This window comes from Leuciscus leuciscus (assembly GCF_965113295.1).
Source record: "Leuciscus leuciscus genome assembly, chromosome: 4".
Taxonomy (NCBI): Eukaryota; Metazoa; Chordata; class Actinopteri; order Cypriniformes; family Leuciscidae; genus Leuciscus; species Leuciscus leuciscus.
Window position 1 is genome coordinate 15,817,420 of NC_138728.1, and position 18,597 is coordinate 15,836,016.

Sequence of the window (18,597 nt, forward strand, 5' to 3'; positions counted from 1 at the left end):
GGGATAGCCCAATTACATCCCAGACAAGTCGCCCTCCTGTGAGGGGTAGGTTTAGGTATGTTAACTAATTAAGCCCTAGTCCCCTATGAAGGGTAAGTTTTAGTGCTTGTGCTGGTACAGGGATAGCCCAATTACATCCCAGACAAGTCTCCCTCCTGTGAGGGGTAGGTTTAGGTATGTTAACTAATTAAGCCCTAGTCCCCTATGAAGGGTAAGTTTTAGTGCTTGTGCTGGTACAGGGATAGCCCAATTACATCCCAGACAAGTCTCCCTCCTGTGAGGGGTAGGTTTTAGGTATGTCAAACAATCAAGCCTAATTCCCCCACGAAGGGTAGGTTTTAGTGCTTGTACTGGTACAGGGATAGCCCAATAACATCCCAGACAAGTCTCACTCCTGTGAGGGGTAGGTTTAGGTATGTTAGGGTTAGGGTTAGGGCTGTGGGAACATAGGGCTGAGGGAACATAGACATGCTCCCAGGTGAACTGCTTTCATAGCAGAGCAACAGTTTGAAGAAATCCTTGCTGAGAATATAAAAGTAAGTTAATCTTATCTTTAAACATTAGGTCATAAATGTTTATAGCTAGCTTAGGTTTAGTAGCACAGACATTTGAAGCAAACTCTATCGCCCCCTTTAGTACTGGAGTAATGACAGTAGAGCAGGCATTTGCAATGAGTTTCTACTTTAGTAGCATATGTTTTTACGGCCTAGCATAAAGGAGAAACGTCAAACATGTAACTGCACCGAGTTAAACAAACATTTTGACATTTGATGACATTCATAAAATACAGTTTGAAGACTCCAGCTCTGCTCCTCCAGTCAGAACACACACGATACGGCTGACTGTTTCAGCTCTTGATTGTAGACAGATGTCTGCATCTCGCAGCTCTCGACAGCAGATGTGCCTCGTCTGGCAGACACCAGCAGAGGAAGCTCAGGATCACCGAACTTACGCTATAAAGATCACAGCATCTCACTGCGAGATAAATGTCCCATATGATGAGGGACTTCTCAATGCAGCATAAACCAACTTTCTCCATGACAATGGATGAATATAACATGGAATTAGACGAGATTCGTTTGAGACTGAATCACTGTCTTGCATAAGCAGCGATCTCCCTCTGGCTCTCTCGGGTGTGTGTCATAGACATACTGAGACAGCACACATACATAAACGCTCATTAAACTTTCTCTCGATCTTTCCCATAAGATTTAAAGTGCTCTGGGCAAAAATAGCTTTAATCGAGGGATGACAAGAGTTGCTAACTTTTTTATTTCTATTCAGAAACGAGCCTCATCTGAGGTTAAGGGACACTTATTAAGTGTTACCTTCGATTAAACGCTTTCAAACGTCATTCCTCATCATGGAAGACTTTGATGGGGACAGATGGCGTGGCACTCCAGCGGCAGATGCAGCATATAAACAAGAGGAGCTCACTGGGCCGCAGCAGGTGGAGATAGAGGTGTGATCCATCAGTCCGATGCCCCGCCGAGGTACTCACAGTCACACACTGCACATCTGTCACAGTTTGGGAACACCGCGACAGCTCTTGGACCCGGCAGACCCAGAGTGCCAACCAACACCTGTCTGCTGGAGGAAACCTCTGTCACCTGTCCTCAGACCTGTGAAACTTTGGCCCGAGGTGGGAACAGCAGGCCAAGTAACCAATGAATTGTCTGGTTTACAGCTAGTTTACATCATGGGATTGAATACAACGACAAACGTTAGTGAAAATACAATAAAACTCTAGTTTCTAGAAAGGATTGTGCAATAAATAAATTTTCCAGGTTCAGTTCAACTTGATTGCTACATAAATAAGCTATTTAATTTGACTTAAATTTATTAAAATAGGTTGATGATGTTGTTTGAGATTTATAGATGCTTCATTATGTTTTATTACTAACATTACATTTTACAGCACTTTGGTACAACAGTTGTAGTTCTTATATGTGGTTCATATTATAAATAAACTTGAACTTTAAAATGGCCTTCAACTGGACTTTTTGATATACATATTCAGAATCGCCATTTTGACTCGTCCCTCAGATTGTAAAAAGCAAAAATGATGTCTACAATAACATATTTACATTCTAAGCTGGTTTGCTGGTGTAAGCTTTGGTTAAGTTGGTTTGTTGGCTGGTTTTAGAGCACTTTTTCTGGGAGAAACCAGCTAAACACCACCTTGGTCAGGCTTGGAAGCCATCTTAAACCAGCTAGTGGCTGTGGTCTTTAGCGTCCTTGATAGTGCGCCCGCCTCCCACGCTGGGAATCCCGCTCGGAGCGGGTCGAGTAGGACCGGTCACATTTGGTGCCGTGACCCGGATGGAGTGAGATTTAGGGGGGTGAGTTTAACGGACGTAAGCCAGTAAGAGCTGTGCGTGTAAACCTCACTCTCCTGGCTTCAAGAGGCATGCTAGCGGCTGTGGTCTTTAACGTCCTTGTTGGCGTGCCCGCCTCCCACGCTGGAGACCCCGGTTCCAATCCCGCTCGGAGCTGGTCGAGCAGCACCGGCTACACTTGCCTGTGCAAGTTATATCTAATCAAACTCCTGTCATGACTAACAGGAATTACATCAGTAATGTATAACCAGCAAACTTAAAGAACAGTTTAGACAATTTTACAAATCAAATAACACAATTTTGTATGGAAGAACTGTTTCAATAAAAATACATGCTGCACATTTCTGTTTTAAACCTTCTACTAGAATTTCTTTCCCCATTGACTTCCATTCCTTTAAGTTGTGTTGTATTGTGATGGTATTGTGTTTTTGTCAAATGCATTGTTTATGTGGTAATGTAGCTGTGTGTATTTACAGTAAAGGTTGAGTCATGATGGTGTCTACAACCAAGAGCGATCCGCTTCACTAAAAATGACCAAAAGATCTCGTCTCAGCTATGAAAATGTTGAAATGAATTCAACAACACAAGCATGATACATTCCCACTAACAACTATTAGCTGATTAGGCCATGGCAGTCAGTGTGTGTGTGTGTGTGTGTGTGTGTGTGTGTGTGTGTGTGCGTGCGTGCGTGCGTGCGTGCGTGCGTGTGTGCGTGTGTGTCTGATTCACAGCCTGTTCCGTCCTCCCTCATATTAGGCAGCATTTCTCTCCAGTCTGTCAAAATCCATGTGAAAATTAAGAGACATACAGAATTACTCGAGCAAAAAACATATCTACAGCTTCATGCTCTCGTGCACACCACACATATTCATTTATAATCTCATACTTCTGATTTCTGATATTGAACATAGTCTACTGTAATTTAGCCTACCTTTATACAAATTGCAGTGCCTTAGATTGACAATGGGTATATTGGGAGCTTTTTGAATCGCCTACCACAAGGAAAGTGTGTGGGCAGAGAAGTGACCGTATGTTGGCGTATGACTGTATCAGGTCAAACAATCATGGTCAGCTGAGCAGAACAAACTGGCGATTCAACCTCGAGGAACTGCCTCAACATACAACAACAACACACACACACACACACACACACACACACACACACACACACACACACACACACACACACATACTGGTTTTTGTGAATTACCAGGACACTGCAGCCCAAACAGGTGTGTTGGTGTATTAGGGGGACACCCCTTTCCACTTGCTGTACAGAGATGTGGTGAAGATCAAAAAATCTATTTTGACCCATACAACACAGATTTCACTTTAAAGTTTGTTTACACAAAACACAATCTATAATGTAACAACCTGAAAATATACACAATTATGAGGACAATTTATAATTTGATACACAAGCCCCACCTATGACACAAAACGTTATTATAAGGACTAAAGTGATTTCTGAGGACACTAGATATACAACACACAAAAGTGTCATTTGAGTGTATTAAAGGGACATACCTGATATATGAGGACTAATGGCTTAACACATACACAATAGTAAAGACTGTGTATTAAAGGGACATACCTGATATATGAGGACTAATGGCTTAACACATACACAATAGTAAAGACTGTGTATTAAAGGGACATACCTGATATATGAGGACTAATGGTTTAACACATACACAATAGTAAAGACTGTGTATTAAAGGGACATACCTGATATATGAGGACTAATGGTTTAACACATACACAATAGTAAAGACTGTGTATTAAAGGGACATACCTGATATATGAGGACTAATGGCTTAACACATACACAATAGTAAAGACTGTGTATTAAAGGGACATACCTGATATATGAGGACTAATGGCTTAACACATACACAATAGTAAAGACTGTGTATTAAAGGGACATACCTGATATATGAGGACTAATGGCTTAACACATACACAATAGTAAAGACTGTGTATTAAAGGGACATACCTGATATATGAGGACTAATGGTTTAACACATACACAATAGTAAAGACTGTGTATTAAAGGGACATACCTGATATATGAGGACTAATGGCTTAACACATACACAATAGTAAAGACTGTGTATTAAAGGGACATACCTGATATATGAGGACTAATGGCTTAACACATACACAATAGTAAAGACTGTGTATTAAAGGGACATACCTGATATATGAGGACTAATGGCTTAACACATACACAATAGTAAAGACTGTGTATTAAAGGGACATACCTGATATATGAGGACTAATGGCTTAACACATACACAATAGTAAAGACTGTGTATTAAAGGGACATACCTGATATATGAGGACTAATGGTTTAACACATACACAATAGTAAAGACTGTGTATTAAAGGGACATACCTGATATATGAGGACTAATGGCTTAACACATACACAATAGTAAAGACTGTGTATTAAAGGGACATACCTGATATATGAGGACTAATGGCTTAACACATACACAATAGTAAAGACTGTGTATTAAAGGGACATACCTGATATATGAGGACTAATGGCTTAACACATACACAATAGTAAAGACTGTGTATTAAAGGGACATACCTGATATATGAGGACTAATGGTTTAACACATACACAATAGTAAAGACTGTGTATTAAAGGGACATACCTGATATATGAGGACTAATGGTTTAACACATACACAATAGTAAAGACTGTGTATTAAAGGGACATACCTGATATATGAGGACTAATGGCTTAACACATACACAATAGTAAAGACTGTGTATTAAAGGGACATACCTGATATATGAGGACTAATGGCTTAACACATACACAATAGTAAAGACTGTGTATTAAAGGGACATACCTGATATATGAGGACTAATGGCTTAACACATACACAATAGTAAAGACTGTGTATTAAAGGGACATACCTGATATATGAGGACTAATGGCTTAACACATACACAATAGTAAAGACTGTGTATTAAAGGGACATACCTGATATATGAGGACTAATGGTTTAACACATACACAATAGTAAAGACTGTGTATTAAAGGGACATACCTGATATATGAGGACTAATGGCTTAACACATACACAATAGTAAAGACTGTGTATTAAAGGGACATACCTGATATTTGAGGACCAATGATCAAACTCAGAACATGGTGCACGCATTGTGCAAGTATGTAAAATATTTTTGTATAGTGCTGTAAATATGCTACCTTACCTTTTATAGTGTGTATTCAAGGATGTACTATTTGGGAGTGACATAAGGGATTGTCTGTCTGTCTGTCTGTCTGTCTGTCTGTCTGTCTGTCTGTCTGTCTGTCTGTCTGTCTGTCTGTCTGTCTGTCTGTCTGTCTGTCTGTCTGTCTGTCTGTCTGTCTATCTATCTATCTATCTATCTATACACATAATGTAAATCTAGCCGGTTGTTTGCAGAAAAACCCAGAGTGGGTGATCATATTTAAGCGAAGAAACAACATTCAAACAAGCGGTGCAGACATAACAGTATGCACATTCTGTGAACAAAGAGCAAAGTTTATTTTGTTCTTGTTTACAGCAAAATTACTGTAGTTGCCCTTAATATTTTACATCACAAGATCATTTTGTGTATCAAGAAACATCCTGTGTGTACTGTGTGTAATGAAAAAACAAACGCTCTTACTTTAAGTGTAAAGAGAACAACTTAAATATTTTAACTGTTCCTAAGCATAACAGCTAAACTAAACATTGCTGAAAGCATACTGAATCCATGAACAAACTTTAACAGCAGAAGAATATTCTGCTTACATATAAACAAAAAGTAAAAAACAAAAACACCTAATGAGACTGTTTCTTTTTTAGGGTTAAGCCGCGATTCCTGACAAAATCCCTAATGTTTTGGAGCGTGCGAGTAGCCAAAGCTGGATGCTCAGCATTCTTGCACTGCTGGCATTCAATTTTAGTGGCGAGTTTACCCCTTGCTATGTGGTCGCGGAAATGCCTCTGTACTGCTGCAATTTCAGTTGGAGACCAGGCTTGTTTCTGCTTCCTTTTAGCATCATCCAGATTTTTTTCAGCAGAATTTTCATGATTCCCTACAAAAGAGGAAAACAGGTTCCTGAACCCTGGGTTGAACACTATGATGGCCAGAGCTCCTCTCCCTCTTCTCCCAACCAGCCACACTCTTACCAACCCTTGTCTTTAGTCAAGTCTTGTTGTATAGGTCACTAATCCGTAAGAGTAAAATTGGTTTTAACTGTTGGCCCAATGTTACATTCCTCATACATCAAATATCAAATTGTAAATAAAAGAATAAAATTAAAGACCTGACTACATGGTTGCTTATTTCCTAATATAGATTTAGGCCTGTCACTAGGGATGCAACGATAAACTGATTTCACTATTAACCGTGCTTTAATTCGTCACGGTTAATTAATCGTTAAGGCTTCTCAACACAGCGTTTCTTCTGCACGGAATAAAACTGCTGCAACTAAAAGTTTTTCCAACTGTGCGCTAGCTTAAAGTTCAGAGGTCAAGACTGAGCACTGAGAATGTGAACATGCTTACATTTCTGCACTATAATATGAACAGAAAGGACTGAAGATAAGTGTGCAATTTGAGGGCCATGTTGTATGTGGGTCCTGCAGCTTTTGACTCCTTGTTTTGTTCCAAAAGGATATGTATAGCTTGCTAATATTCAATACCAGAGATGTGTTTCTTTTTATTTATTTTCACTGTACTGCATTATTCATTTTCAAAAGGAGGCTATATTGTTAAGTCAAAAGCCAGTTAGAGCTTTTTTATTTTCAATGTTTCTACTCTGGTCCAAAAAAAATGAAAATACCAAACAATTTTGTAATATAGTTGATCACAACTTAAAGTGCATTTAACTACATTTGTCCTCTTTAATAGGGAAATACTTAGCTAATATTTAGCTAAGATTTTATATAGACAAATACTATTACTTTTTATTCTTATTTTTATTTATTTATTTATTCATTATTCTGTTATATATTTTCAGTGTAAAATTATTACAGGACTGGAAATGGACTATTATTTGTTTTAACTAATAGTGTTTTAAAATGAATTAATGAATAATAATTACTGTGATAACTGTGAAACCGTGATTATTCCTCAGACTATAATCGTACAGCCAAAATCTATAATCGCTGCATCCCACCCTGTCACGATAATCAATATATCGACTTATCGCACAATAAATGTACATGATCTCAATTTTTGCCAATGCAATACATCACCATTTATATTTACATAAAAAACACAATAACATAAAACATAACATAAAACATAAAAAAAGGAAAAATCTGTAGATGGAAAAATCTCCATAACAGTTCTTCGTCCATTTGTCTTTTTTCTATTTGTAAGAAAATGTGGATTTACTATTATTATTATTTTTTTTTACTATTATTCAAGTTTTTTAAGGTATCTAATATTTGGACACTTAATTTTCATGATCTAAATCATTTATGAATTAAATGTTTGTTTATTAATTGAAAGTGTGTGGCCTTCTTGCATTATTATGCTGTTATATTATTATTTTACATTCACTGGCATAAAATGGTCTTAAAATGACAATAATATCACTTATCACAATTATTTTAAGGGGCAATATATCGACCAACAAAAAGTTATCATGACAGGCCAATATAGATAAGTAGTTCTCATTATACTAGTAGTATTCTCATCATACCTTGAGATGAGCCTCCAAAGGAAGTCTCAATATCTGTGAATAGACAAATAAAACACTATAACAAACAGTAGTATTGCTTGGTCTGCATGAATTGAATCAAACCTTAATGGATATGCTGGCTGAGTGAGGTAGATGCTCATACCATCTGAGGTGCCTGTAGGGTTCACAACAGGCCGCCTAGCTTTCTTCATTCCTGTGGTATGAATAGAATGGCTCAGAATAAAGGTTCTGATGGAACATACTCAAACATTTCATAAATTATTCTACACATTTAAGTGGAAACTGTAAATCTCTAGCAAAAAATCCTCCTTTACTATAAAACCAGCTAAAATGATTGATCTAGAGAATTCCCTAGTACAGTGTTCTTTCTTTATATGATTGTGTGCTTTTACCAGGTTGTTCATGCTCCTCCCTCCTGCTGTGATATTTGTCCTTCATGCAATGATCTTTAAAAAAATAAAAATAAAATACATATTCAAAACATGGTAACACTTTATGGCAAGTGTGAATCTCATGAATTATCAGGAACTAACACAAGCTCAAAGTCTTTCATTCATGACTTCATGGATGAAAAACACCTTAAGGCTATGTTCACACTTAGCGTCTTTTTTCGAACTACCAGCGTCTGTTCTACATTATAACCCTATGGAGTAAACCGTTTTTTCAAAAAAGTCCTGAGCGCTTTTTTAGACGCCACCGCCGGCGTCTTTTTCTGCAGCTCAGAGCGTCTTTTTAAGTTGAAAAAAGTTCAACTTTTATGAAAAGAACGCCCTACGTCAAGCGCCTTTTTGACAGCTGACCAATGACAAGCGAGTAGTGAGACCTGTCGTTTCCATAACAACAAGAATAACAAGAAAAAATGGAGACGGTGCCGGTAGATAAACTTATCGTCCTTGTTTCGGAGCACAAGGAGCTCCATACAGTTTCCTTTCCTGTATAATGTCGTGCACCCACAAACGTCTTTGTGAACCGACATTCTCCTCCCCGGTAACTTCAAAAGCCATCGCAAGAGCCAACTTTCTCTTTCTCGACATTTTTTGCATCACACAGCACTAGGCTACTGTTGCAGCTGTTGTTATAGCAACAAAAGACGCGCTCGGCTGCTATTTGTAACCGAACGCTGCCAGCGTTTTCTTTTTTGCTAAAAAAACGGCATTGTCAACTTTTTCTTGTCAAAAAAGACACTAAGTGTGAACATAGCCTAAGACATTAAGACAAGTACATCATCATGATTTATGTTTATTATGCATGATCATGATGTTTCCATTGTTCACAAAAAACAAGGTATTTACTTTACATTGTAGATAAACCTATAGTCATGGCACATGATTCAAAATACAAAAAAACATTTTGTGCATGTAAGACTACTTGAATTATTAAAAGGAATATAGAAAAATAATAAATATTACCTCATGCATGCATACAGGCTAGAAGAGTATATCAATTAATGTCAGAACTCATGTTTTTCATTAAAGATGAGGTATCAAGCATGTTCATGTCTTCTTCATAGTAGCCTGTAGGAATATGGACAGAGCGCAACACTGGCCAATCACAGCACAGTGTGCAAAATTTGTTGACATCTCAAACAATTCATCACCACAGGCACTCACAAATCAGGCAACCAACTGGATCTGGTTTACACACGCAACTGCATCACAGACAACATCTTGGTGAGACCTCTCCATGTTTCAGATCATTTCCTCATCACTTTCAGTCTACAACTCTCTGCCCCTGCACCACCAACCCCACCACCAGTCACTTTCAGGCGAAACCTGCGCTCACTTTCTCTCGCCCATCTCTCCTCTGCCGTGTCTTCTTCTCTTCCCTCACCCCCACAATTCTCATCTCTGGATGTGAATACCGCAACGGATACCTTCTGCTCCACTCTAACCTCTTCTCTAGACAATATCTGCCCTCTTTCCTCCAGGCCAGCACGCGCTACTCCCTCTAACCCCTGGCTATCTGAGGTTCTTCGGGAACACCGGACCGAACTCAGGGCAATGGAGAGGAAATGGCGCAAATCAAAAGACACATCTGACCTGAGTATGTATCAATCTCTCCTCTCTTCCTTTTCCGTTGATGTTCATGCTGCAAAATCTTCCTACTTCCACAACAAGATCAACAGCTCCTCCAACACACGATCACTCTTCAAGACATTCAACTCTCTCCTCTGTCCTCCTCCACCACCACCACCCACCTCCTCTTTAACTGCTGACGATTTTGCGAACTTCTTCACCAACAAGACAACAACTATCAGCAGTCAGTTCTCAGCTCCTCACACACAGGAGCACAGACCGACCCCTTCCACAGCCAATCACCCTCTCTCCTCCTTCTCTCCGCTAACCGAGGAAAAAGTATCTACACTTCTCCTCTCCAGTCATCCTACCACCTGCCCTCTTGACCCCATCCCCTCACACCTTCTACAAGCCATATCTCACACACTTCTACCAGCTCTCACACACATCATCAACTCATCCCTCCATACTGGCACTTTTCCTACTGCATTCAAGCAGGCTCTGGTAACTCAACTGCTGAAAAAATCAACACTTAACACATCACTTGTAGAGAACTACAGACCTACCTCTCTACTTTTCCTTTCAAATTACTAAATGTAAATGTAAATGTAAATCCAAATACAGTAGTCTTACATCCAAATACAGACTGTATATGTCACTCATTGTTTACACAGTGCAGAGATTGTGAATACAACGGCTAAACAAAATTCGGTTGCAACAATCAGGATAAGCACAAGTAATTACCATTCTGATTAGCTGTAGTGACCACAATCACTCTGCACTGTATAAACAAATAAGTGACCTATACACAAGATGTATTTTGCATTTTGCATTTTATACAGCATGTATTTGGTTTAGTCTGTGCATGTTTGGGACCCATTGACTGCCATTATATCCCAGATGACACACGCAAGTCTGCAAGATGTCTGTTAAAGATCTCTTGATCTGGAAACATCCGCTGTCTAAAAACTTTCTTTCAGATGTCAGTTTTACATACATTCTAAATTATAAACATCTTAAAGACATCTAACAGACGTCTATGTGACATCTAAAAAGAGACATCCAATAGACGTATTGCAGATGAGCAAATAACCTAAATAATACATCTTGCAGATGTAAATGCAGACGTCAAATAGACATCTTCTAGATGTACGTGCGCTATCAGGGATATGACTGAAAGACTGCAGCGGTTTGAGTTAAAAATCTTTGAGTTCTACTGAAGAAACAAAGTCATCTACATCACTGACTCCTAGGGATTAGCAGTTGAACCTCACATTTTCATTTCTGGGTGAACTATCGCTTTAATAACACACTGTTTATCAGTATTTCCAGAAGACCAAGTTACCACTTTACTTGAGGGTTCACACACGATGAGGTCATAAGAAATTAATGCTTAGTTAATGATGACTACTGTATTTGGATGTCAACAGAATTCACATACTCTGTGCTGTGATTGGCCAGTGTTGGGGGTCTGTCCATTTACATGCAGGCTGCTATGAAGAAGACATACGTGCTTGATAACTCATCATAATTAATGAAAAACATTAGTTCTCACATGAATTACTGTTACTGATATACTGTTCTAACCTGTATGCATGCATGAGGCAATGCAGATTTTTGTATATATTATTATAATAATTCAAGTAATCTTATTTGAGAAAAAAAAATGTTTTAGTACATGTACCAAAAGCATAGCTTTATCCATAATGGATATTAAAAATCTTGTTTTCTGTGAAAAAGAAAACATCAAGATCATGCATAATAACCTATTAATCATGATGATGTACTCATCTTAGTGAATGTCTTAAGGTGTTTTTCATCTATGAGGTCATGAATAAAAGATTTTGAACTCATGCTAGTTCCTGATAATTGAGATATTAATGGATGAAGTAATTCATAATTCTCCATTAATTTATGCATTAATTCATGGTAATTCATGTACCCCTACTGTAAAGTGCTCCCCAAAAACTTGCATCATTTACACAATGTTATAATTTAAGCAATCAAAAGCAACCTAAACTGCATTTTAAACATTTCTAACAGTCATTTTGGTTTCAAAAGTATATATACACATGTGGGTTTGAAGTTAAAAAAGTTTTAGTATTCTCATACCTTTAGATGGGCCTCCTAAGGCAGGATCAGTATCTGTGAATAGAAAAATAAAATACTATAACAAACAGCAGCGGCGCTTGGTCTATATGAATTATGCTTCTGTGACATCTCTGAACTACTGTATAATGTTTTGGTGCATCATATGGTGCACTTCTTACACTGACTTTACTGATTTGATGTTTGTATGTTTATGTGCTTTTACCTGTTTCTGTTTGTGTCTGTGGATGCGCCTCCTCAGCATCACTGTCTTCACTATGTTCCGAATCAGAAAAGTCTAACTTGTCTAAAAAAAAAATTGAGTATCAAGTAAGCTTAACATTGCTAATGTTAGAGTAAAAATAGAAGACATAGTGATAACTCTAATATCTGGTGAACATTACATTAAGATCTACGTTAGGGATTATCTTTAGGATATGAATATACTTAGTTAACTTCAAAATGTCATTTGTAACAACTTTAGTAGCATTACCTTCAATTTCAATTTCTTCTAGGGTTTTGCCGTGGAGATTTGAAAGAGAATCTTTCTCCATAGCGAGGAGTAACTTTGAAATCTTGGCCAGCTGGGTTGTAGCCTCCGGAAGTCGATAATATTCTCTGTGCACACGAATATCGTGGCCCAAGAAGTCCGCAACTTGGTCTAACTCGTGGTTTTTCAGGTTAAGCACCTGCGACAAAGTTGCCACATGTTTGCGCAGTTGGGTCGACCGGAGGAGTTCCGGGTTTTGTGCACCACACTCGTGTGCATAGATCCTCAGACAGTCTTGTCCTCTATAACAACTCAAACAGCTTGGTCGAGCAAACAGGAATTGGTTTTCCTCAGGGACTCCACATTCCCTTCTTCTGCTTATGAGGAGGTTTAAGGCATCAACCATGTCTGGTGACAGCAAAACTGCCACTTTTCGCCCTCTTTTACCCCTAAGTTCCACCCGACTAAAATGTGTACAAAGTTTTTGTTCAAACTTTGTTAGCCCAACAGCAACATCTTTGTGTAGGGGAGCTGTATCCCTCTCTAGAAAACCTTTGAGTTGCATTTTTGCAACCTCTCCTCCACGTCGCCGATTGAACACAATTATTTTTGCAAGAGTTGCTTTGCATAGGTCGCCATAGACTTGTGCTGATGGCATCTGTTTCAAGTTCTCAGAACCTAAATCAACAACCTTTTCAAGATGCTGGTGAAGAAGTTTTACATCCTCTGTGAAAGGGAGGGTAGACGGCTTGTTAAAGCGCCCCTCATTCAAGGTGGTCAAAGCTGTGTGGGAAACGAGTTCAGACCATTTAGCATCATACAGCTTTTTGAATGCTTGGGTTGACTTTATCCCCTCACCATCTTCTGCCATTAGAGCTCGGCAATGTACAATGTCACATATCTTATTCAGTGAGTGGCCCAACTTAAGGGCAAGGCTTGGAGTCTGGAATGAGTGTTTTACATCATCAAACCCAGATACCTTTTTGACAGCCTGGATAACAACATTGAATTTTTCAGGTCTCACAGCATCTTCAAGAGTCTGTACAGAAAATTCCTTTCTCAGAATCAGCAGAAGTCTTCCAACTTCCCGGAGCTTCTGTCGAATATAGTCAAATTTAGTGGGATCTTGCCCATGTTTATTGTAAAATGACTGGGCCAGCTGAAGAATGCAAAAGTCACTCCGCACAGCAGCAGAGATGTCATCGTCTTTCATCACAGTTAGCAGTTTCCAAACACCTTGTGATATTTGTTGGCAGAGGGCTGCATTAGACATTGTTGCCAAAGACAAGACCCTAGTTCTTCCTGGCTCTGCCTGATCTTCCACTGGTTTGGAAAGACAATTTCGAACGTGTCTCCAGAGATCCCTTCGGAGAAACATTGCATGGCAATACATACAGTGCACATAATCTTTTGAATCATATCTTTTCTTTGGCTTACGTCTGAGTTTTAACAATCCAGTCCCATTCGCTAAAACATCTGCATTGTGTTCATAGTTTCCTTTGTTCCGCAGTTTGTTCAGAAGTTTTTGACGCTCTTTGGAATGTTTTGGTAGAGCCAAAGCCCGAGCAACATCGACGTTTGAATTCTCATGGACTTTTAAGTGGCGTGTAAATTTTGACTGCGGTTTTCCACAAATGTAGCAGTAATTCTTCTTGCTTACTGAAGAGGATATATTTGAAGATTGTAAAGATGGATCTTCCCCTGTGCCTGTGATATCCTCAACAGTGCTTTCAGTATTGCCATCGCTGTGAACTTTCGATATTTGTACTTGTATGGCTTTCCTACTAGGCATTTCAAGCTGTGCTGTGCAGACTGGAACTTTTGGGAGTGAACCTATGACACTTTCTTGGCATGGTCTGCCATTTTGAATTTCTGCAGTAGATTTGATGCAGAACACTTCAGTATTTTTAATGTTTAAGAGTTTTTCTGGAGACGCTATGCTTACGTCTGAACCTTCTGAGACAGAATTAGGTACATAGTCCTCATCCGACATGTTCTCACTGGAAAATTCTACTTCGGAATCCTGAAATAGTAAACATATCTTTTGTACATACTCAGAAAGTTTAGTTCTAAGGAAGAAAAATGCTGAAAAATAAAACATATCTGACTATTCAATAAATCATACTTACGGATGTTGAGGGGTCAGGTTTGGGCTTCACATTTTTCTCGTAGCAAGTTTTATGCCAGAAGCGGGAACAAACTAGATTGAGCATATAATAAACAAGGTTGGTTTCATTTGAATAAAAGGTGATTCAAGAAAAGATGCTTTAAAAAGTGATAGATAAAGCAGTGATAGATGATCAGTGTGTTTGAAAGTGTGGCTATAAGATGGAAGAGAACAGACAGGGTTCCCACACCTTAGTTAACTTCAAATTCAAGGACCTTTCAAGGACTTTCCAGGTCCAATACTCTCAAATTCAAGGACTTAATGTGGGGACAGATTTCAAGTGAGAGCAAGGTTATATCTTGTTACCTTATAAGATACATTGTTACAGTTTTGCGCGCGTGAACGTCATGGCAACGTACAACACAAAGTACCTTACGCGGGAAACACTTAGCGTAATGCGTAAATGCGGGTAACTAAGGTAAATCAAGCAAGCTAATATGGCCACGAAGTGTTGACGAAATAACACATTAGCGGACCGGAATAATATGGATTTTTTTCCAGAAAACTTCTTGCACAAAATAAATTCAAGCACTTTCAAGGACCTGTATCTATGTGTGTTTATTTTCAAAAACTTTCCAGGGCCTTGAATTTTTTTTGTCAGATTCACAAACTTTCAAGGATTTCAAGGACCCGTGGGAACCCTGACAGAGAAAGGAGAAGACTAATATAAATATGAATCGATTACACAATTACACAGGCAGACAGACTGAGCAAGACAGAAAGAAAGAATGAAAAGTTAACTTTTTCAAGCTAATTTAAAGATGCATTTAGAACGTCAAGATTACACAGTTTTAGGGTTTCAATGGTAAAGCATTTTTAAAAGTATTAAAATTGTCTGAACAAAATACTTACCCTTACATCTCACACCAGCCCACTTAAAAGCAGAATAAGGACCACTACAGCAATCACATTTATTCAAGCTTGATACTACCGTAGATATTATGACATGTTTACAGTTCTGTTGAAAAAAAAGAAGTTATAATTGATTAGAGGAAATTATACTGTATTACTATAGTTAGGTGTTAAAGGCACAATAGAATGCATTAATACAATATTTAAATTGGTCTCTGATATCTATACAGAAGGTATGTGGCTTAGGTAAGGGCAAAAATGATTTAGAAACAGTTTTATCTTTCCATATTATTCAACAATGCCAAGGTAAATTTCAAGGTTTTTCATTATATGGCACCTTTAAGACATAGGGCTAAGGTTTGAACAAGTTATTTTAATTTCACAAATAACAAAATGTATATCACAAATGTACTGCACTGTAGTATGACAAAAGCAGTAAGTATGGGGACATGGTGCAGTTTGACAAAACACACACTGAACTTCTACCCATCCCCCACAACATGACAAAAGCAGTAAGTATGGGGACATGGTGCAGTTTGACAAAACACACACTGAACTTCTACCCATCCCCCACAACATGACAAAAGCAGTAAGTATGGGGACATGGTGCAGTTTGACAAAACACACACTGAACTTCTACCCATCCCCCACAACATGACAAAAGCAGTAAGTATGGGGACATGGTGCAGTTTGACAAAACACACACTGAACTTCTACCCATCCCCCACAACATGACAAAAGCAGTAAGTATGGGGGACTTACGACAAAAGCAGTAAGTATGGGGGACATACGACACACAAACCATTGTGCAGTTTGACAAAACACACCCTGAACTTCTACCCATCCCCCACAACATGACAAAAGCAGTAAGTATGGGGGACATACGACAAAAGCAGTAAGTATGGGGGACATACGACACACAAACCATGGTGCAGTTTGACAAAACACACACTGAACTTCTACCCATCCCCCACAACATGACAAAAGCAGTAAGTATGGGGGACTTACGACAAAAGCAGTAAGTATGGGGGACATACGACACACAAACCATTGTGCAGTTTGACAAAACACACACTGAACTTCTACCCATCCCCCACAACATGACAAAAGCAGTAAGTATGGGGGACTTACGACAAAAGCAGTAAGTATGGGGGACATATGACACACAAACCATTGTGCAGTTTGACAAAACACACACTGAACTTCTACCCATCCCCCACAACATGACAAAAGCAGTAAGTATGGGGGACTTACGACAAAAGCAGTAAGTATGGGGGACATACGACACACAAACCATTGTGCAGTTTGACAAAACACACCCTGAACTTCTACCCATCCCCCACAACATGACAAAAGCAGTAAGTATGGGGACATACGACAAAAGCAGTAAGTATGGGGACATACGACACACAAACCATGGTGCAGTTTGACAAAACACACCCTGAACTTCTACCCATCCCCCACAACATGACAAAAGCAGTAAGTATGGGGACATACGATACACAAACCATGGTGCAGTTTGACAAAACACACACTGAACTTCTACCCATCCCCCACAACATGACAAAAGCAGTAAGTATGGGGGACTTACGATACACAAACCATTGTGCAGTTTGACAAAACACACCCTGAACTTCTACCCATCCCCCACAACATGACAAAAGCAGTAAGTATGGGGGACTTACGACAAAAGCAGTAAGTATGGGGGACATACGACACACAAACCATTGTGCAGTTTGACAAAACACACCCTGAACTTCTACCCATCCCCCACAAAATGACAAAAGCAGTAAGTATGGGGACATACAACATATGATACACATGCTAGCTCAGAATGAACCATCATCCATATACCATTGTAAATTAAACAATTCCTATGACTGATGATACATGGGGCAACTTTATGAGCAACGTTGCGGGGCAACTTGGGTTAATGTTGGCATCAGTGGGCAACCAGAAGAGACACAGGGCCCATGACTGATTTAAAGTCTGAAAAAATTTTTTTTTACCCATTCTCAGTTGGGAAAGTGCCCAAGCAACATTGGTCAAAAAAAGTTGCCTGGCAAGATTGCTCAAAATGTTGTCCTGTGTATCATCAGCCTATCACTATCTTTTTTAATTCTTTAAGTTTGTAATTAAAAATCACTGTTGTTGCCAACTAAAGAACATTTAAGAAATAAATGCTTATTAAATGCTCATTTTTAATGGAAAGTACATTACCTGTTGAGTGTTGTCATGACATGTCAGCTGAGAATCAGACGTTGTTGAGATCTGAAAAGGTTTGAGTACTGAACATTAAATTTGGATAACACGGCAGTACATGGTGATGCTTTGAGTATCCAAAACAACTAATGTGAAAATGACATAAAGTGAATTCTTAGATCAAACAATCAGGGCATGTGAGAATTCATTGCAGCACACAGTCCTAATCGTCTGTAATGCTAAGGTAATGATTCTACATCATCTTACCAAAGTTAATGGAGATTTAACTACCTGTTGAGCATTAGAAACACACACTTACCTCCTTTGACCCGTCTCCTGCTGCACAGCTGACCAAAGCATGCACCTGTTGTTCGGTCTCAGAACAAACCTGTGAAATATGAAAGATTTGTGTAATCAGATTGACAAAAGGTCAACTATACTATGTTATAAAACACTTTTTATGGAAATCTTAAAGAAATCAATAGTTTATAAGGATTTTGCATCATCTTACCAAAGTTAATGGAGATTTAACTACCTGTTGAGCATTAGAAACACACACTTACCTCCTTTGACCCGTCTCCTGCTGCACAGCTGACCAAAGCATGCACCTGTTGTTCAATCTCAGAACAAACCTGTGAAATATGAAAGATTTGTGTAATCAGATTGACAAAAGGTCAACTATACTATGTTATAAAACACTTTTTATGGAAATCTTAAAGACATCAATAGTTTATAAGGATT

The 18,597-nt window shown here is 38.7% G+C and overlaps 2 protein-coding genes across 2 annotated transcripts in view; both read right to left on the reverse strand.

The window, feature by feature from the left end:
- Positions 1 to 5,989: 5,989 nt before the first annotated feature.
- LOC309497947 (uncharacterized protein) lies at positions 5,990 to 15,677 on the reverse strand. The gene is made up of 9 exons (XM_082168342.1): positions 15,655 to 15,677; positions 14,765 to 14,835; positions 12,639 to 14,658; positions 12,372 to 12,452; positions 12,170 to 12,202; positions 8,435 to 8,488; positions 8,185 to 8,235; positions 8,043 to 8,075; positions 5,990 to 6,426 (listed from the first exon to the last, which is right to left on the reverse strand). The coding sequence occupies exons 3-9, from the start codon at positions 14,626 to 14,628 to the stop codon at positions 6,170 to 6,172; spliced, it is 2,499 nt and encodes an 832-aa protein (XP_082024468.1). The 5' UTR covers positions 14,629 to 14,658; positions 14,765 to 14,835; positions 15,655 to 15,677; the 3' UTR covers positions 5,990 to 6,169.
- A 2,494-nt stretch (positions 15,678 to 18,171) lies between these two features.
- LOC309496355 (uncharacterized protein) overlaps positions 18,172 to 18,597 on the reverse strand; it is a gene marked incomplete at its 3' end in the record, with an annotated part of 8,220 nt that continues 7,794 nt past the window's right edge. The window contains exons 8-9 of the mRNA XM_082166349.1: positions 18,420 to 18,488; positions 18,172 to 18,244 (exon numbers count right to left, since the gene is read on the reverse strand). Coding sequence (XP_082022475.1) covers positions 18,172 to 18,244; positions 18,420 to 18,488 — 142 coding nt within the window. The remainder of the gene's footprint in view (positions 18,245 to 18,419; positions 18,489 to 18,597) is intronic.